The 21,994-nt window shown below is 34.6% G+C and overlaps 1 protein-coding gene across 2 annotated transcripts; it reads right to left on the reverse strand.

Moving 5' to 3' along the window:
- Nucleotides 1-4,105: 4,105 nt before the first annotated feature.
- LOC106670508 (leucine-rich repeats and immunoglobulin-like domains protein 1) lies at nucleotides 4,106-17,778 on the reverse strand. Of its 2 annotated transcripts, XM_014400942.2 has the most exons (7): nucleotides 17,332-17,778; nucleotides 14,510-14,581; nucleotides 7,040-7,289; nucleotides 6,759-6,974; nucleotides 6,087-6,696; nucleotides 5,576-6,007; nucleotides 4,106-5,512 (listed from the first exon to the last, which is right to left on the reverse strand). In XM_014400942.2, exons 2-7 carry the CDS (start codon nucleotides 14,524-14,526, stop codon nucleotides 4,965-4,967), a joined length of 2,073 nt encoding a protein of 690 aa, XP_014256428.1. In that variant the 5' UTR covers nucleotides 14,527-14,581; nucleotides 17,332-17,778; the 3' UTR covers nucleotides 4,106-4,964. The 2 variants fall into 2 exon arrangements, with proteins under 2 accessions (XP_014256428.1, XP_014256430.1); XM_014400944.2 differs by lacking the exons at nucleotides 14,510-14,581; nucleotides 17,332-17,778 and adding an exon at nucleotides 10,937-11,944.
- Nucleotides 17,779-21,994: the final 4,216 nt, after the last annotated feature.

Here is a 21,994-nt window from a genome sequence, read left to right on the forward strand (position 1 = left end):
AATTGATACAGATAAATAGGCAAATCTACAACAAATTTAGTTAGTTTAATTGTAATCTAACAAAACTAGACACTCATGAAGATTAGTCCTTTATTTTCATATTTGTATACGCATAAATGATGAATAATTTGAAATTCTTTTTTTGTTGTGGATCAATTTTTCATCTTCTTAAGTTTATTATTATGTCATATATAATAAGTAATTGCTAATTGGGGGTCTTAACTTCACTGGTAATGTGAGTTGCTTATCAGCATAGAATGTAATTACTTTTTAGTAGGCTGACTTTGTAATATTTTTAGTTTTGTAACTAAAAAATATTGGTTACCTTGTTGCTTTTTGTGTTTTGTAGTGTTTGGTGTTTTTTTATAGTAGTAATTAGTCGTCGCTTTTTAGTGTGAAAATATATTTTATCAATTTTAAACACAAAATTCCTCATTGTTGAAGATTCTTCAGTAAATTCGTTTTTGCTTTTTAGACTTATTTGTTTTATTATCAAGGGAAAGTGTGATGTTTTTGTATTGTTGAATTGTCTGGTCGATGATTTTGAAAATAATTACTAATGAAAGGTAGAGGTTTTTATTAGCATACTTTCTCGAGAGTACTTGGAAAAATGGACTGAATTTAGGTTATCAAGGAATTTGGGGAACAATAAAAGATATTTTGTTTTAATCATTTGAACAGGAGTGTTTGCCTTTTATTTTAGTCAAGAGTTTAAATGTAAAAGTTTAAAATTTCGACTGCATCTTTCTTATTTGTTGTACTCTTTGGATTTTAACAAATTCAAGTTCAAATACATCAACAATTGTACAACTAGAACTCGATGCTGCTGTAAAAGTTTAAACAATTAATACTCTAAAGAATTAATTTTTTTTTAAATTTTGTTACCATTCAAAATCTACTTTTTAACCCTTAAGTCTTCACATCTTGTTGATTAAAATATGTCATAAGCAAGTTTTACCCAATGGCACACTGAGTGTGAGTGCAGACTTAAAGGTTAAACTCTGTTATTGATGCTAGAACTTTCTTTATATTGTTTTACCGTATTAATATGTGTTTGATATATTTTTGTTTAGTTCTAGTGATTTGTATGAGGTATGTAATATTATAAATCATTTATACTATTTAAGAAAAAAAAATCCCTTAGAGATTTCTGTAACAATGCTTTTTTTTTAGAGAAAAATCAAGACACATGTATATTGATTGAATGTGAATTTTTATATTTGTCTGTGTAAAGTTCCTTTTGTACTATACAAAATATGTAATGTGATAAATATATCTCACTTAAGGAAATGTATCTCATTTCACCTGATTAAAAAGAGGCTATGCGAGATCGACACACGGATACTTTCGAGCCAAAGCACGCATCCGGCATGTAGAGAAATCTTGATTTTTCCCACTTGACCTCATTCAGGGCAGCGGGTCCCACATGAGACCTGACTTGTCTTTGAAAGCCAGGCCATTTTTTGATACACCATTTTCTAGTGGATATTACTTTTCCCCACCTTTACGGATTTAAACTTTATATACAATGTGAAATCGGTTTTCAAATGTTATGCACCACGTTACTGTAAGTTTCATTGATGTAGTAGAAAATTAGCTGTGAAGTTGTTTCATTTTATTCTTTTCAACTGTTTTGCTTTTTAAAGGTTAGATTTGATTATTTTCACATTAAATATGATTACAGAATTGGTGGATATTTTGTGATTTTCAGCATTCTGAAAAGAAAGTTTAACAATTTGGTGTTCCCTTGAACTACTGTTCTCTTTATTGATATATAATTTTTAAATAAATTAGGTTTTTTTACATTGGTTTGCAATAGCAATTCATATCAATCAGAGGTGCGGGTGTTTAAAAAAAAAAATTGTAAGAATGTTGGGTTCAAATGCAGGGCTGCTGGATTGAATCTGGGGCTTTTAACTTACAATGACGAGTGCCGAGTCAAAGCCTAAACCTTTGCAGCCACTGACGGTTATTATAAAGATAAATAATTAAATTGTAGTAATTAAGTAAAAGTAATTCTATTTTTTCAGGATTCAAATAAAATTTAAATTAGAATTTGCTAATCTTTGAAAATGGAATCTTATTCAGAGCTTATTGCAAATGTCTGAAATGGTGCAAAAAGTTAGCCTTTCATCTTTTTCATTTGCTACCCATGAATAGCTATTTCTTTTTCAATAGTTATTGCCAGTCGGACAGAAGAAAGATAACTGCCAACAGGACATGATATAGTCTCTGGTGTTTAGGGAATACCATAACTATCCCATCTAAAGTGTCCTTTTTCCACTTATCTTCAACATATGGGGGATGAACTGACAAGGTTAAAACTGATGAAAAGGAGAAATCGTTAAATTGTACAGCTATTGTGTGATAAATTGCAGCAAAATAGCTAAAGGGCAAGGTAATAAAGTGAGAATGCGCTTTTACTGTCCAGGTTGTTGCAATGGTGTAAAACAAATATTGGACTGCATCTCAAGTGCTTCAACGAACACCATTGTACATAATTTTTTAGTCCTTTAAAGTAGTTCTATGATATACAAATAGGTTGATGGAGGAATATCAAGTACATTGGAAATGAATGTATTTATTTGTGTGAAAGTAGTTATATGGTATACAAATAGGTTGATGAAGGAATATCCAGCACATCACCCTATTGAGTAAATGGAATATAAATAGGAAAGAATATATTTAAGAACATGCATTTGGGTGGACATGACCTAGCTGTTGACATCCCTGGAACTTAACTTCACTGGTGAGGCAGATAAGATGAGGCCTGACCTCGGACTGCCAAATCTAAAGTGGATGATTATATATGTGAATGTATGTGCATGTGTGTGCTGAAATGAGCTTTTGGTAATTTCAATTCACTAGTTTCGTGGTCCGCTTGACCAATTAATATATTACCATTAATTAAGGTTTTCAGTTGAGATAAAAAAGTCAATGGCACGAGCGGGATTCGAACCCATGATCTTCGGCTTGATACGCTGCTGCTCTACCACTTGAGCTATCGTGGCCTCGATCCACTCGGACATCAACTTCCCAGGAGAGCAGCGGCGTATCAAGCCGAAGTAGTAACTGGTATATAAATAGGAAAGAATATATTTCAGAACATGCATTTGGGTGGACATAACCTAACTGTTGACATCCCCTGGAGCTTAACCTCACTGGTGGGGTAGATAAGACGAGGCCTGACCTCGGACTGCCAAAATCCAAAGTGGGTGATTGTATTAGTGTATGTGTGCATGTGTGAGCAGAGATGAGCGTTTGGTAATTGTTGCATATAAGTTCCTAAAGAAAAAGTGATGAAACAATTTGCTGTTAGCTTGGATCAACATGTAAAGAAGCAGAAGCTGAGAAAATATGTTCCTCATAAATCGAGCAGCAGTAATACACTTCTGCATTTAAACATTTGCCTTTCGTTGCTTTCATCGCACAAAGTAGAGTAACACCAGGAGGTTGTTGCTTTCACCAAATGACATGAAAATCTAATACTCACCAAGAAAAGGTAATGCTTTGTGTTTGGTGAAGTACATGGCAGGCATTGTGCTCGACAAACTGCCACATGGTGTGACCATCACCACAGAAATCTACTCAAGCCAACTGCAATGAGTATTACTTGCCTTGACCAAGAAACAACCTTTTTGTGAACAGAATAGGTGTAACTTTTCATCAGGAGATCATGAGACATACAGATGATTGAACAGTGGGAATTCTCTGTTCATATGCAAAATCTGGAGTTAGAAACCCGCTCGACCTTTTCTGGTTCTGAGCCAAAATGAAACCTAATTGAAGGGTGCCATTCCTTGGCTCCATATAGAGAGCTAGTAGGAAAGCCACTCGATATGAGAAACATGTTTGAGCACAGCAGCGGGTACCTGAGTTCCCTGTTCAAATTTTTAAAGAAAACAATTGTTTTACTGTATACAGTAATAAATACACCATCTTGTGTTTATTATTTGTGTATATTAATACTCTATTTATTAGTGTGAATGTAACTAACCGAAAAGGTGTAATTTTTTGCTTTGTTCAGATAATGAAGCTGTGATAAGTCAAACCGCACACTCTGTACTTATTAGGTAAATAAATAAAAAAAGTTAAACAATACAAAATTAGGCAAAACAATCCTTTTAATTTGTATATCAACTGGGTTAGTGAAGTACACTATCGTAACAAGATACATCTGTAAATTTCTATATTATACATTACTATACACTTTTTCACACCTTTTTTTTTTTTGTAAATTTCTTTATAAATATATTTACAGATTCAAGTATTAGTATTTACAAAAAGTCAAATTTTTAATCATGTATATATTCATTATGGTCAGAATGATTCATCACAGAGTTTCCATCATACACAATGATTTTGTGTGCTTGCCATTTCATACGACACAGAATCAATATAATATTTTAATTTTTGTATTTACATATAAGTGGTAGCAAGTTCAAGTTAATTCAACGGTGTATTATCATTTATATTACATTAAGATTTTAAAAGACGTTTTTCTTTTAAAATGATGTTTCTTTTAAATTTATAGTTACAATCCTGTTAATACAGAAAAAAATTGCAAGTATATAATTTGATTTTCTGCTGATGAAATGACAATTTTGTATACTAAGGTTTCACATAGCTTACATTATATTTAGCGTGATAAAAGTTAAAAGCAAGACAATAAAAGTTAAACTAGTTAAAGTAATCATGGCACAATATGTTTTTCAATTTTTTTTTAAACGTAAAAGGAACATATTCGATGACTAGGATATGTACTACATATTAACTAGAAAAAAAAGAAATCTTTCACTAGACGTGAAATCATATCTGGTATATAGTTTTTTTTAAAGAAATTGAGAGGAAATTTTTTTAAAGTTTTAGTTGTGCAGAATACGGTTTCAAAGAGAAATACAGAAGTGAATAATTTAAGAACCTTTGGTAGTATGTAACATGAATTAATTTATGTACAAAATGTTCTATAATCGTGTAGTCCCTAGAAGTTTTGTATATCTTGCATATAGTAGATCGTGCGCCATGTTTGGGGTGATTTTCTGTCGAACTTTCCTGTATATCTTTTTATAAGCTAAAATTAGCAAAGCCAGGATGGCGAGCGACAAGAGAAAAGTTGCCATTATTGCCGAAGGATAAAGAAATCTATGGAACTCTGAGACAGAATTGACCCAAACACAACGGCCTAGATTATTTGATAAAACTGCGCATATTTTGTAAGGGCCTCTGTCTTCTACCTCTTTGACTGTTAGCTTTCTAAATGAACAGTTTAAATTCATTTGCTGGAGAGTTTTCGACAGAGTCATTATATGTAAAGTGACGAAACAGTTTTCATTTTGTGGCCAAATGTTAGTGTTTATAAATATTGTCCCTGGTGATGTTACGTTTGCAGTTAATGACAGAATTTGTGACATATTCTTCTGAAGTAAAGAGACATCGCTTCTGCCAATTAAACGGTATGTCTCATTCCTTAGGTTTTTTTCGATTAAAACAAGGCTATATCTATATCGGTGACCTATAAAATAGGTACAAATTAAATTATATTCATGATAAAAATGAGTACAGGAAAAAGGCTTACCTATTTGCAAATGGGGAGCATCTAATCCGACTACCAAATTAGTAGGATCTTTCATCGTGTTTGAATTGCATCGAAGACGATTGCTTTCCAATAAAATTTCATGATTGCCGAGTTCTTCATACATGAGTAAAGCGTAACATGTGTATGAAAGCACATGATTTAAGTTCCACATCAAGGACAATTTCGTTCCATCAAAATTGTATCCAAGATAAATTATTTTTGACCTGGATACTGGATGATTGCTCATGTCGAAATCAAATTCGTCGTTTCCATCACAAATGAAATCTTGCGCCTTCAAATCATCTACCAATCCGTTCTCCAAGGAAGGCGGTGTTGCGCAAACTGCTGATGATTTACTCTCTTTTGTAACATTAGATTTTTTCAACCAATCTGCAAAATCTTTCAGATTGCAATCGCAGTTAAGAGGATTGTCTAAAAATAATAACAAATTTAGTTTTCATGGAATGTTTACAAACATAACATTACATAACATTGTCAACCTGTTGAATACCTGCTAATGAAATTTCTTTTAAATTTAGCGGTGCAAGTACGCCATTAGTTATCATCGATATATCATTATCATCAAGTTTTAATTCCTCTAAACCTGTCAGTGATCTCACCAGATCAGGTGTTATAGCTCGGAGAAAATTGTTTGAAACGTCGAGTGATTTTAAATTAGGCAAGTGTGCTAACGATGCTTCAGCGACAGTGACTATCCGATTGTGCGCCAAGTCAAGGGTTTTGAGTGTCGGTATTGATTCGAAAGCATGATCTTCTAAGACATCGATCAAATTATGTTTCAATATGAGAGTTTCAAGGTGGCTGTGGCCTGCCAATGCTCTTTTAGTAACGCTGCTTAGTTGATTATATCCCAAGTTTAGATTCTGGAGTTTTGGAAAAAGAGGAAATATACCATCACTCAACGGCCCTGCCAATTGGTTATTACTCAGATCTATTTCTTTTAAGTTCACTAGGCCATTGATATTTTTCATTTTGATTATATCAATGTTGTTTAATTTTAATCTCAAAACTTCCAACTTGTTTAAATTAGAAAATCCAAGTGGGCTTATTTTAGTCACTCTATTTCCAGTCAAATCCAAAAATTTTAATGAGTGAAGTCCCTGAAATAAATTGTATCATTAACAAATTTTTTATTAATTTAAACAAAATAAAAACTCATTACCTTCAAACTCATATCAGATAAAGTTTCTATTTCATTATACGACAAGTCCAATCTAGTCAAGGCCTTTAGTTTTTCAATCGCTTTAATGGGGATAGTTTTAAGTTTATTGTCCGGAAGCCCCAAAGCATGAAGTGGAGAAGTCAGTCCAATGAAGGCATTATCGATTAAAGTTGTAATTTCTCCAGAAGATAACACCAGGCCGAGTAATGAAACACCCTGTAAAGAGAAATAATAAACTTACAAAACAAAGTAACAAATACATTTTTTTCTTTCTTGCTAACCTGAAATACAGGGCTCTGAATAGAACTGAGATTTTGTATAGTGCAATCTAAGAGTGACACCGTATTGGGAAATTTAAGTTTCCTCAGTGTGCGAGCGATTAAAGGCAAAGCACCATTTGTCCCTGTACAGCGTAATGTCCTTGGAAGGTCACACATACAAGAAACATTTCTCACTTGAGGACATTCCCAATTCTCTGCTGATTTTATGGTCTTCGCCAATAAAATTATAAAAAGCACAACAATCTTCATTCTAAAAATAATTATTGTTATATAAATAATAGGCAGTGTACATAATAATTGGGATGTATTATTTATTATAATTAATTATATATTTTATCGAAGCGGAATCCCGCTCATGACATTAGCTTTTTCATCTTAACCAAGACCGTGGATAAAAAATATAATTAATTAAAATAATTACTAAAGTCAATTATGACTACTAAACATACATGGATTAATTCATTATAATCATGAAATATCAATGGGCAAGTGGTCAGCCATGTGGCGTTGTTACATTTTGTTAATACAACATTTTGTTAACGGAAATAAAAATATAATAATAATCTGTTATATTAGAAAAAAACACACAAAATATAAAGAAAATAGAAAACAACCAAAGAAGAACAGAAACGGACAAAGCCTGTTGATTGGATCAAAAAAAAATTAGGGCCTGAAAATATATTTGCAAATAAAAAAATAATAACAAACTGGTTGATAGTACATTACGAAAACCCAAGAAAAGTTAAGAAAATAGAAAACAACCAAAGAAGAGGAGGAAAGAAATGGGAAATGGGTATACATGATAGACAAGAAAGGAAGAAATAAGCAATGCCTAATTAGAAAACTAGAAAAAAATCAAGACCTGAAAATGTATTTGCAAATAAAAAAATAATAATAAACTGATTGAAATTGCATTACAAAACCCAAGAAACTATAAGATAATAGAAAACAACCAAAGAAGAGGAGGAAAGAAAGGGGAAATGGCCATACAGAATAGACAAGAATGGAAGAAATGAGCAAAGCCTAATAAGAAAACTAGAAAAAAATCAAGACCTGAAAATGTATTTGCAAATAAAAATATAATAACAAACTGATTGAAAATGCATTACAAAACCCAAGAAACATTAAAAAAATAGAAAACAACCAAAGAAGAGGAGGAAAGAGAGGGGAAATGAGTATACACGATAGACAAGAATGGAAGAAATGAGCAATGCCTAATAAGAAAACTAGAAAAAAATCGAGACCTGAAAATGTATTTGCAAATAAAAATATAATAACAAACTGATTGAAAATACATTGCAAAACCCAAGAAACATTATGAAAATAGAAAACAACCAAAGAAGAGGAGGAAAGAAAGGGGAAATGGCCATACAGAATAGACAAGAATGGAAAAATGAGCAATCTAAAATGAGGAAAGCCTAATAAGTAAACTAGATGAAAATCAAGACCTGAAAATGTAATTGCAAATAAAAATATAATAACTGGTTTATAGTTCATTAACCAACCTAAGAAACACAGAAAACAGAAAACAATCAATGAAAAGGAGGAGAGAAAGAAGAAAGGAATATATATTGTAGACTAGAATAGAAGAAATCAACAATAAAAATTTTTAAAAAAATCTGATGTGATCAGACCAGAAAAAAAATAGGACAAAAGTTTACAAATAAAAATATAATTAAAAACTGATAAATATTTCATAAAAGAAGAATCAATAAACGAAGTATACAGTTAAGAACCAAAGGAGAGGAGAAGAGAAAAAGAAAGGGATATATGGAATAGACAAGTACGGAAGAAATAAACACTATAAAATGAACAAAGCCTAATAAGTAGACAAAAGAAATTAGGACATAAAAATGCATTTGCAAATAAAAATATAATACCAACTGATTGAAATTGCTTACAAAAACCCAGAAACATAAAGAAAATAGAAAACAAAGTAGAAAGAGGAGTAGAGAATGAAGAAATACATATACACTGTAGGCAGACAAGATGAGAAGAAATCAACAACATAAAATTTACAAACCAAAAAAAATGTTCGAAAATGCACTTGCAAATAAAAATATAAAAAATTGGCTGACAGGTCATTAAAAAAAACACAAAAAAAACATGAAATATAAAGAAAATAACATCCTTAACAACCAAATTAGAAAATAACCCAAGAAGAGGAAAAGAGAAATGCCTACCCTCTCTGCATTTCACACGTTTGTCAATCTTCATTTGTGCCATGTTTTAGGTATTAAAATTAATTAAAAACTTGATTAAAAACAAACAAACCCACCATTGAAGATGGCGTGACGAAACTAGTCTGACAGGCCAAAATGATCAGTAACGAACAAATTACAAATAATTAATACAAATGTAAAGTCATTAAATAAATTTAAAAAGCTGACCAAGGGAGAAATGGAAATGCATGACATGAGGGAGGACCAACAATTTATTTGAACACCGTATGTAAAAATGGAATGTCACAATAGTTCGAAAAATAGGTTTAGATATATATGCAATTGATTAAATAAATTTTAAAATAATATAAACGTAATTGTGGAGGGAAAATTTTTGTTCTTTAGGAGAGAGACGTCCGATGCGTCCTATCGATAAATATTATTAATGAAATACTAAGAAATCCGAAAGGGTGACGAGGCAAACAAAGGGACAATTATTATTCCATTATTAAGCCATAATATATGCTGAGTTATTTGGAATTGCATCCGCCCAAGGTGGGAGACTGAATGGAGAGGGTTTTGTGGGTGGAAATGCTATTGTTTCACCATTCAATACCGCCTTCTCACATTTCTAGCTGTCATAAACAAAACAAGTAAAAATAAATTGTCTGCCTCAGATCGATTCCTTTAGCCTTCATTTTTCTAAAACAAGAAAATGTGCTCCAATTTTCGGGATCGCAATTTCTTGTCAGTAATTCAGTTTTATACCAACTGCATTTAGAATTTCCTTTAATTGTAGACTTTCCTCTATTTACTCTCTTTCATTATTAATTAATTATTCGATTACGTGAAATGAACACGTTTTGAATGCTCATAAAAAGTATAAAAAGAATCGGTAAAATTCATTTACGCACTTATGCACGTGGATTTTAACAGTTGGTGGATGAGTAAACGGCCAGGTATTCTTGGTTTTTGTCTTGTACCCAACTACCAGCTGTTAACAATAAAATTTAAAAAAGTAAGTTTCAGTAATTGTAGTAATTGCTATATATAACTATACACATGACTTAAAGAAGAAGACCTAACGTCTCTACCGCTCTCCCATCCATCAAAACCATTTTCACACAGTGAAGTACAAAAGCTATCTACCACTACAGAAAGCTTCTGTGCTACTGCAACAATCCTTCAACACTTTCCTAAAACTGCTGTACGTTTTCCCTACCTACATGCACAATTGTATCTTTAGCACCCAATGGAATTTTTCCCTCATCCGGATACAAGGCCTAAAAAGCTTCATAACCTTCCATCATCCTACTTCCCAATTAGTCTAAAAATGGACATAATCCTAGAAAAACACCTGACCACCAGTTTGGGTTTAGACGTTCTCATTCCGCTATTCGGTTATTGCAGTACCGGCACGTTGTAGATGTATTAGTAGATGTGAAGCAAGCTTTCAATCGGTTGTACTGAGTGCTACTCTGGAAGCTCAGTGTTCTCTCTATTACCTTCTTATTGACCCTAAAATCCTTCTTAACTGAGAGATACTTTAAAAACAAAATCCTGCTATCGCACAGATGCAGGGGTACTCCAAGGAAGATTTTTAAGTCATACCTTCTACAAAGTATACACCGCAGGCATCCCAATCCCTTAAGCTCATCTAGAAATCTGCAAACCAATGTCATGCATCGAAAGCTCAGCAAAAACTTAAAGAATTGTCGTTTTATTGTGACCTCACCGAAGATCCTTTTTCCAAGGTGTTCAACAGCAGGTCGATCCATCTCATCTTCATGTGTCTTTTATTTCTATGTGAAGCAATCCTACCATCAGGTATAACTTTCGGGCTATTTTGGAAGCTTAAAAAAGACCTCCCTGTTGCGAGATGTGACGTAGTGGTTGAGACTGATAGGAGAACCCGGATTGGGTCTTGGCGGTTAATGAGTGTTTTATTATTACCTGTTACGTTGTAGAGTGATGTTAATGTATGTATAGTAATGAGTAGTAAAATACTGGTTTTTGATACGAGTGGTTTTTATTAAAATAGTAAACCCGTAAACACTCCCTTTTACCTACGTGATCCTAAAATCCTACTTAACCAGATACTTTCAACCCCTCTACATATATAACTAATATAGTTGAGGGTCGAAGGGTGGCTTTCATGTCATCAGTGGTTCCTCTGGATCAGCAGGATAACGCACAGATGTAGGTGTACGCCAAGGAAGTATATTACGAATCATCCTCTACATGGTGATAATAAAATACACCGCATATATTCCTACCCTTTCGCGATTGATACCGCCATCCTTCGCTCATGAATTGAAGCATCGGGCATCACACTCGGGGCTAATATGGATGCTAAAAAACTCCCTTTTATCTACTTGTTCCTAAAATCCTACTTAACCAGATACTTTCAAGTTATCAGTTATCAGCATACTATCAATGGCGCCTCTGTATAAGCAGGCTAATCCAAAGATGCAGGTGTACCCCAAGGAATTATCTTATGATCTGTCCTCTCCACAGTAGATATCGCAGATAATTACCTCTATGCGGATGATACTGTCATCTCATAAACATCCCATTTCAGCCAGAATCCTGCAAACCCATGTCGTGTGTTCTTCATTCCTTTGTGAAGTCTTACGATCGGATATGACACTCGGGGCTACTCTGGAAGCTTTAAAAAGACCCTCCCTTTCATCTACTTGACCCTAAAATCCCATTTACCCAGATACTTTCAACCACTCTATACATATGTAACTAAACTAATTGAGGGTCGATGGGGCGATGTTTGATACTACACATTCACGCTAATAAATACGTTCATCCTGAATTAAAAAAAAGACATCTATATAGTACTGTGTACAGTGAAATAGCTCTGTTTCCTCTAAAAATCCGAACATCAAATATTTGTTGCCATGTTCAAGCAGAATTCTCATACGGGTGTCATTCCTACAGGCTCTCTATATAAGCTAAGGAATGGCACCTTCAGTTATGTGTGATTGAGAAACTTTTCTCTGCATACCGGAACCAAAAGTCATTCTGAATCGGGCGAATATGTCTTTCTTCTGAAGTTTAGACTCTCTGGGGAGCTATCTATCGACGCGGAAGAGCTTCTCGGACGACTCAGTTCTTTCATATTCTTTATTACTCGTTTGGTGTCAGCGAGTCGGATCGCACGTCGTCCTCCAGCAAGTACCCAGACTAGTACCAGTTTTCCGAGACGTTCCGAGCTCAGTTTACTCCAGAAATATGAATGTGGGACCCGCATACATGCTGCCGTGCTCTAGCCCGATTCTCATATCGGGTGGCATTCTTACGCGTTCTCTATGTGGAGAAAAGGTGGCCCTTCAATCAGGTGGGACACATCGAGCCTGCTTTACGTGCTAGACACACAAGCGGGCTTTGGCCCAGAATTGTCCGTGTGTCTACCAAGCTTTCTGAATCTGGTAAGTCACCCTCTTCTACGAGTCAGATCCTCCGAGGGCCACCTATCGACAGTGTTCTTGATAAGCATTGTAATTGCTTTTTTAAAAACTCGTGAAGAAGCGCTCGTTTCATGTTCAGTCAAGTGTTGTCACTGTTGAAATAATAACTGTTTATTTAATGTCTATGACTAAATTTTCGTCACTCTGCAGAACTCAAGAAGAAACGACCATGAAAATAATAATTTCAACAACACTTGCCGATGAACAGTGTCGGAAATTTTTCGAAACGAAACGATATCTAAGAGGAAGCGTGAGTTGTTTACAATTTGTCATAGAAGTACTCCGGGAGCAGATCCGCCTTAATAGGGAACGAGCGGGATTCCGCAGACTCGGAGAAAAAGACAACGGAAAGACTACATGCATAATTCAGAAGGGGACTGTGCAAAAACCCTTCAAGAATGACGACTGACGGGATCAACATTTCAAAGTAGCACTGGTCGCTTTCTTGTGTACCTGTCTCGTTCTCCCAACAAAGGCACCGCCCATAAATTAAAAAACAGACTGCAGCTCAAACGTGACCATACGCTCTGAAAACCTTATTTGTTAAATTCCCTCCAGGATTTAAAATTTATTTATTTAAGTTCACGTTGGACGCACAGGAGTATAACCGAGGGCTGCTTCCAATTAAAACTTAAAAAATGTTTACATATGTATTTGTATTGTATGTTAAAGGACACATTGAATACTAAGGGCCATTGTGAATGGTAGGATCGTACACGTCGATGATGGTTCGGAGGATTTTGGATTGTAAGGATTGGATACAGCGGAGGTTGGGACGTTTGGTCGAACCCCAAAGTTCGCAGCCTTAAGTCCAAAAAGGTCTCAGAATGGTGATGTAAATCGTTTCGTCTATTATAGAGAAGAGTCTAAGTTTTTGTCTTAGTAACTGGTTTTTTGGTGGTGAGAGGAGCTATTGGACTGGTGTAGATGAGCAGGATGTTCTCGTAACAGAGATTTTAACGAATTTTTTTTTGGTGATACTAGGCCGAAAAATATTAGGCTCCAAGCGTACTTGCACTAATCCATTACATCGACACACCAGACTTCATGGAGTGACATTCTTCGCAGAAATTTGGCAAGGAGGCCAATCCATTCACGCTAATAAATTACATTCACACACCAGACTTCATTCAAACTACTCAAGAGTACTCTATTTTCCTTGGAGTTTACACTGCCACACTAATAAATTTCATCGACACACCAGACTCCATTTCCACTGCCCAAAAGTTTTAATCCCGAGTTCAACTAATGACCTTCAACTTCTTTCAATAAGGATCTAGTCAATTAAACCGAACTAATGAACTAGGAAAAGTACAATTAGAAGGCTACAGTGCTTGGGGTATATAAAATCTCCGCTTCCCTGTATTTCCTTATCATCATCATCATCAACTACCATGTATCTGACTCTTTAACTTGACCTGAAAACATTTAAAGATCTTGGTATCATTATTGACACCCAGATAAACTTTCAAGCTATTGGTTAAATTATTGCTAAAGCAAATAAAATGTTTGGATTTATCACACGTCATACTAATCATTCCATGATCCACATAACACCGCAAGAACAATATGAAGAACGAAGAATATGAATAATAGGAAATGTATAGGATGCTCACAAACAGATTACAGTTCAATTCAATCATAGAGCAATAACAGAACCTTGAAACACTTTTGATTAAAATGTTGTCAGCGACATTGCCGATCTAGTGGCATGGTTAAAGCGTAATGATCCAACCTAGAACTGCCGTAATCTTGGCCATGAATGTTCACGGTTTAATTGATCTTATTTTCACTTACACAATGCAAGAAGAAAAATTAGATTTACATACCCCTTCCTCCATTCCATTTCACTCTACAAGATTCACATGTTGATTTGCACAATCGTCAAATTCTCGAATCACCTGTGAAAAGATAAAACCAGCATTAGTAACTAAAGAAGTGGTGTGATACTGGAAAATCATTTATTTATATTACATTAAAATATATTTTTTTGAAAATAAATTTAACTTTATTCCTTTAATTTTCGTCCAATAGCTTTTGTTAGTTACCAAGAGAGTCTAAACTGCAGAAGAAGGATGAGACACACGATTCGAAATTGCCAATACGCGGTTGACAGACACTTTCGGGTACTGCATGTCGAACCATCCCTAACCATCCCGTGTCTCCTAGGCTCTATATAGAGAGCGAGACGTTATGCCACCCAATATGAGAATTATGCTCGTGAGCAATAGATGCTGTGTTTACTGTTCAGAATGTATTTATGAGCGTTAATGTGTATAATCCAAGAGATGAGATATCAAAATATAAACATTAAGTTTTTCCAAGGAAAACATACATATATACCATTTTGTACAGGATGTGAATGTTTAAATGGTTTATGTTTGGTTAATGTAGTTGTTTGTTTGTTTAGAGTGGACTTTTTGGCATGTTTTGAATTATCTTTGAAAAAGTTATGCCTGGATTTTTCGGTTTGTCAAGACCAAAGTGATCGGGAACGTCCCAACTTGATGTTCATCACCCCGCAGGCTTCAAGAGGAAAATATCAAAAATTTAAACATTAAGTTTTTCCCATGACAAAAATGTACATACATATACAATTTGTATAGGTTAAACGTTATGACATTTTCGTCTTGAAATATATTTGAAGGACTTACGCCTGGGGTTTTCGGTTTCTCAAGACCAGAGTGATTGAGAACGTCTAATTTTCAGGTTCATCCCCCACAGGCTTCAAGAGGAAAATATCAATAATTTAAATATTAAGTTTTTCCCATGAAAACCCATATATATATATATATATAATGTCCACCCTCGCTGTTTTGTCCAGTCAAAGGCGTTCCGGCTTTCCGCCATCATCAATGGTTTATGCATTTTGATTTTCTAGGCCTTACCATTAACAGTGAATTTTTTTGAACTGAACGACAGTAAATACACATAATGCAAATCTGGGAATTTTTTTTGTCACGATGAAAAAAGTGTCGCATTTAGATAAGGGCGATGGTATAAGCTAGCTCTCTAAAGTTTTCACTGTTGGAATGTAGTAGGAAGTGCGTGGGCGGCCCAGTCCCCTCCTTGCCCTTTGTTCTTTTTTTTATTCCATTTTTTATACCTTTTTTTCTCTCTTTCACAATCTCATTTGTGAATAAGATTTAAAACCGGGGATTAGGCCCGCGCCTCCTTCCTCACCGTGCCACAGATGTGTCACATCCTGTGCTGACACCTGGGAAGGAAAACCTTTCAACCTGGGTAAAAAATCAGAAAGGGGACGAATCCCGCCCGTATAAAAAATTTCCATCGGTACCTAATTAGCGGTCGGCTGGGTCTTAGGGTCTAGGGGAAAAACTCCATGCCTTTATAGGAGAGGTAGCTGCATTGTAATTCACTTCTTTCTCGAATTGACAAATCAAAGAAAAAGGGTGATTAGATGCAGTTGGTGCACTAAGATCGAGTTTTTATCGCCACTTCCTTCCCTTCCATCACCCAGACAATGAAAAGGTTAAAAAAAAAAAATAAAAAAAAAACCCCAACCCTTATGGTATAATAACCAACTCTAAGCCTACAAAATATACTACTTGTACTAACATAATAATAATAAATGGAACGATTTTCAAGTCGAAACTAAAATTGGAAAACATGAAAGCAATAAAAAATAATAATTGTATTAGTTTAGTCGGTTAGTTTTAAATGATTAGAATGTTCTTCAAAATTCGTCGACATTGTTCAAGCTGAAATACATGCCATTGTGTCCAGAAAATCTTAAAAGAGGTTACACTGGCAAAAAAATCCTCATAAGGTAGGATAGCCAAGCAGCTATTAAAACATTCGCTAGCTAAAAAAAACACATCAAAACTAGTCAGTGAATGCATCCAAAATCTCCAAAACCTGGGAAAAAATAACCTGATGTTCTCTAAATTTTGGCATCGTGTGAAAATTATTGTGTAGAACAGAAAAAAATATTAATTTTCTGCTTGTTCTGGGTCGTCTTTGTGTTGAAAATATACGACAGTGAATATCATAAATCTATATGGAAATTGCTTAAAATGTGTTTTCTTCTATAAATTTTAAATTTTGATTGGGTCGTTATTTATTTAAAATAGTTTTACACCTGGCTTTCCTTCTAGATGCATTTTAAACCGAATCGTGGGCACCACTGGAGAATTAATAATTTAATTGAGGGTAAAAATCAAACGTACTTCGTCTATACAAAATTTTCGATTATATACAAAAAACTTATTAAAAAAACACCTGTAAGAATTTATTATTTTTTTAAATTAACTGCCCAGTTGTATTACAATCGTCAGTGATTGTGCTTCACGCCGATTGTACCAATTTTTGTATTTTGTATCAAATATTAGCAAAAAAGAAAATAGATTTGATTGCATGTGGGTGTGAAGAAGAGTGTTGATAAGAAGGAATTGAATTTGGACAACCGTTTATATAAAGATGAAGACATATTCATATATAAAAGCAAAAGTAAAATAAACTTGAACAAAAAGGAAACAGAAACGTAACAGGGGCGAAAATTGGGAATGTGCGTAGGATGCGAAAGGTCCAACACATGTAAGAAGAAACGCTGGAAAATGGTTTTTTAAAAAGTTCAGAACGGTTTTTTTCCCGCAGGAAAAATAAATTTTTAAAAAAATTAAATGTTTACCTAATGGGATGGTGCGGAGTCGCGTGAACGATAAGACCCAGGGTGTAAATCCATCAACGAGCCGGTGAGACGAAAGGTGCAGACTGGGACTCCTGTCCTATGGCGCACCCAACTCTCTCGCCCCCTCTCGACGTCTGGCGCCCACTCTTTTCCGATAGCCTTCGACTTAAAAAAATAGACTTGGGATATCCATTCACAGATCCCCTCTCCATTATCCCCGAACTGCTTTTATTAATAAATCCCATTGAAGAGGGACTCGCCCCCGAAACCGTGTCTGACCCACCACCACCCCAAAAAACACGGTTCTGTGATTAGCACAGATTTTAATTTGACGTTTGTAGATTAGACTAACATGGGGACGACCAGGTTGGCGTGGCATGGATTTGGACCAAACAAATAAAATTCGGTGCGTAGAGAATTTACACTGGCTCCTTTTTGGATGCAGCTCCAATGTATAAAACAGGATTGTAATTAGCCATTTTAAAATGTTATTTGTATATTCACTAATTTCGTGGTCCGCTTGACCAATTAAACATTACAATTAATTAAGGTTTTTAGTTGAGATGAAAAAAAGTTAATGGCACGAGAGGGATTCGAACCCACGACCTTCGGCTTGATACGCCGCTGCTCTACCACCTGAGCTCACGATTCAAATATATTTGATCAATGAAAACTGACTTGAAAACAAATTCAAGTCCTGTTCAAGTTGAAAAATGATTTCAAACATGTGTCCACATCATCCGAACATGTTTCTGTCGGCAGAGAAGAAATTTTCTTTTTGGCATTAATGTTCAGTTATTTTAGCTTGGCCCACATCAAACTTGACTTTCGAAATTTCTTTGCATTTTGATCCAAAAAATGTAAGGTCGGCGTGGTGATGAACATGTAGATTGGTCCTTTCTGAAGGGAGATGAAAAAGCAGGGCAAGGGAGTAAAGTCGTTTCCGGCCATTTTGGTCTGACTTGCATCGTTGATTTGGCAGGACAAAACTACATGCAACTATAGGAAACTAGTCACAATAATAGCATATCAAAGTCAATCGATGCAGCAAATTAAGCGAACCGGTCTTCCATGACAACTGGAAGTCGCCCTGGTGGCCACCGTCCGCCTTGTATTACTCTCCTGACAAGCAAAGCCTTTACTTGATCCAACAAGGGGCCAATGCAGAATTATGTATTCAACAGTTTGAAGGTGGTTTGAGCATAGACATCTATTAAGATGAAGCTATAGGCTTTCATTCTACCAAGACCTCTGAGGATTTGCGTCCTTTTGTAGCTAGCTGATGCGTTCCAACGAAAAGAAGCCAGGTTTTGGACTCGTTAAGGTTCCATTTTTGGAAGTATTCTTTAGCATACCCCACCTTCACTATTTCTAATAAAATTCGGTGCCTAGAGAATTCATATTGGCTCCTTTTTTGGCCAACATATCTGCCCTCTCAATGCCACTATGTCCCGAATGATCAGGACTAGCCATCTCATTGGCTTCTATCTAGGGTTTAGGCCAAACTTTTTTTGGTGATTCTACACTCTAAACTATCGGGCACGTATCTGCCACTTCTTGTGAATAGGTCCTGGTTTCGCCAAAAATAATTTTGAAAGTTGAAATTTACCGTTTTTGAACATTTTTATTTCGCCGTTCTACTTGCTCAAATCAACTATGTGAATATATCATTTTACAGCATTTTTTATGTGGATTGCAATAAAAATGGAGTAATAGCTATCAAAGTTGATCAATAACCAAAACAATTTTTTTTCTTCAGTGTTATAAAACCCTTAGATACTGACTTTCGCGGAAAAAGGTGTAAATTAATTTTTTGACTGATAATTTCGACCACCTTCTTGCCATTCCTAGCGCAAGCTGTAACATCATTTTTCTAAAAGCTACCCCTGATGGTACTCCTAAGTCATTTTACTCCAAAAATGTGGAATCTCATCTGAAAATTTTATTGATTGCTTACCAAGTAATCTGCATAACCTAACCTATTGTATGGAATCCTAAGATTAGGTCATGTACTACGTGGAACCATAGAAGAAGGGTCCTTGGGGCATCCTTGGGTGGGTGTTATGGATAAGTATAAGCTGTACTTATAGACTGTATAACCTGTATAAATCAGAGCTTATTATCTGACTTCTTAGCATTGTTAATATCCTGCGGGTTGTGAGGGTCTATACCATTCTTTCTATACGAGGTGTTGACAAAAGCTCCTTTTTAGATAGGCATAGTTTATTGGAATGGTTTATAGGTTTATTGGACTATTAAGTCATCTGTATAACCAATGGTATACTAACAAGGAGACGACCCAGGTTGGTGGGTCACGGATTTGCACCAAACTTTTTTTTCGACGACCTAGAAGCCTAACTCCTAGTGCAAGCTCTAACATCATTTTTCTCAAAAGCTAGTGGACCGATTTTCATGGTTGATAATTTGTTTTAAAGAAATTGTCAAGCACATTTTAGAACTTTATTAAACATTAAAATCGGATTATTATTTCTCACTAAAAAACAAGATTAATTTCTGACAAGTATATTTTTATTTTTTATTTTGTGCATTTTCTTATAGAAATACTTTATATATTTTAATGGCACTTACGTTATAAAAAAGGATCATTTTTCTGCAAAGCTAGTGAGCCGATTTTCATGGCAAATTTTTAATGATTTTTAAACAAATTGTCAAACGCATTTTATAACTGCATCAAACATTAAAATCTGACTATTATTTCAATTTAAAAAATGAGGTTAATTTCTGATAAATAATTTTGTTATTTTGTGTATTTTTTTAATAGAAATCTTTTATACATTTTCATGGTACATGCGTCATTAAAAAGTTACATTCACCTTCTTTCAAATGGTATATTTGACGTTAAAATCATTTTAGTCGTTTTTTTAATTTCAATCAGATATCCCGACTTCTTAAAAATCGGCAAAATTTTAGGGGGCAAAAAATGGATAAATTTAAATTCAAACAAAAATTTATATTTAGGGGTCTCTAGAGGTGCTAAAACGAAAATTCATATGTTTTAAGAAAAAAAATTGTGACCTAGTTTAATTAAAGGAATTTGGTTTTTAGAAATGTTTGTTATTGATAAACTTTGATAGCTTTTACTATATTTTTATTTTAATCCACATAAAAATGCAGTAAAATGGCTAAAATGCAGTCAAATTCACCTAGTCGATTTGAGCAAGTAAAATGGCTAAATAAAAATTTTCAAAAACGGTAAATTTCAACTTTCAAAATTATTTTTGGCGAAACCAGGACCTATTCACAAGAAGTGGCAGATACGTGCCCGATAGTTTAGAGTGTAGAATCACCAAAAAAAGTTTGGCCTAAACCCTAGATAGAAGCCAATGAGATGGCTAGTCCTGATCATTCGGGACATAGTGGCATTGAGAGGGCAGATATGTTGGCCAAAAAAGGAGCCAATATGAATTCTCTAGGCACCGAATTTTATTAGAAATAGTGAAGGTGGGGTATGCTAAAGAATACTTCCAAAAATGGAACCTTAACGAGTCCAAAACCTGGCTTCTTTTCGTTGGAACGCATCAGCTAGCTACAAAAGGACGCAAATCCTCAGAGGTCTTGGTAGAATGAAAGCCTATAGCTTCATCTTAATAGATGTCTATGCTCAAACCACCTTCAAACTGTTGAATACATAATTCTGCATTGGCCCCTTGTTGGATCAAGTAAAGGCTTTGCTTGTCAGGAGAGTAATACAAGGCGGACGGTGGCCACCAGGGCGACTTCCAGTTGTCATGGAAGACCGGTTCGCTTAATTTGCTGCATCGATTGACTTTGATATGCTATTATTGTGACTAGTTTCCTATAGTTGCATGTAGTTTTGTCCTGCCAAATCAACGATGCAAGTCAGACCAAAACGGCCGGAAACGACTTTACTCCCTTGCCCTGCTTTTTCATCTCCCTTCAGAAAGGACCAATCTACATGTTCATCACCACGCCGACCTTACATTTTTTGGATCAAAATGCAAAGAAATTTCGAAAGTCAAGTTTGATGTGGGCCAAGCTAAAATAACTGAACATTAATGCCAAAAAGAAAATTTCTTCTCTGCCGACAGAAACATGTTCGGATGATGTGGACACATGTTTGAAATCATTTTTCAACTTGAACAGGACTTGAATGTTTTTAATTTTAATTGTTTTTCATTGATCAACAATATGTGAATAGTGAAAATGGGCCTTAAACTAAGTACAAAAATTACAAGGACTTTGTTTACTTACTGTATTTGAAGTATAACCATAACATGTAAATATACAAATAAAATAATTCCCTTTTAAAATGGCTCATTACAATCCTATTTTATACATTGGATCTGCATGTACTCAGATAAATTTAAATAGTCAAACATTTCAGTGAATTTAGGTTTCTACAAGCCCAAATTTGGTATAAAAAAAAAAAAAAAAAAATATTGCCTTATCGATCGTGCATGTGATATCTATAAATTGAATGAATCCAACTTTATACAATGGTGATCAAAAAACAATTAAATAAAAATTCAAATCTAGGTAAAATAAATCATATCTCATAAAAATATATAATTATGTTTTTAATAGTATTGTTCATAATTTAGAAAGCACGGTAAACGCACAAAGTCGATTTTATTAGTAAAAAATTTAGGTATTTGTCATATGTTTTATTACTCGCTACTAT

The sequence above is a fragment of the Cimex lectularius genome, unplaced genomic scaffold (assembly GCF_000648675.2).
Source record: "Cimex lectularius strain Harlan isolate CLEC.00 unplaced genomic scaffold, Clec_2.1 scaffold31, whole genome shotgun sequence".
NCBI classification, from domain to species: domain Eukaryota; kingdom Metazoa; phylum Arthropoda; class Insecta; order Hemiptera; family Cimicidae; genus Cimex; species Cimex lectularius.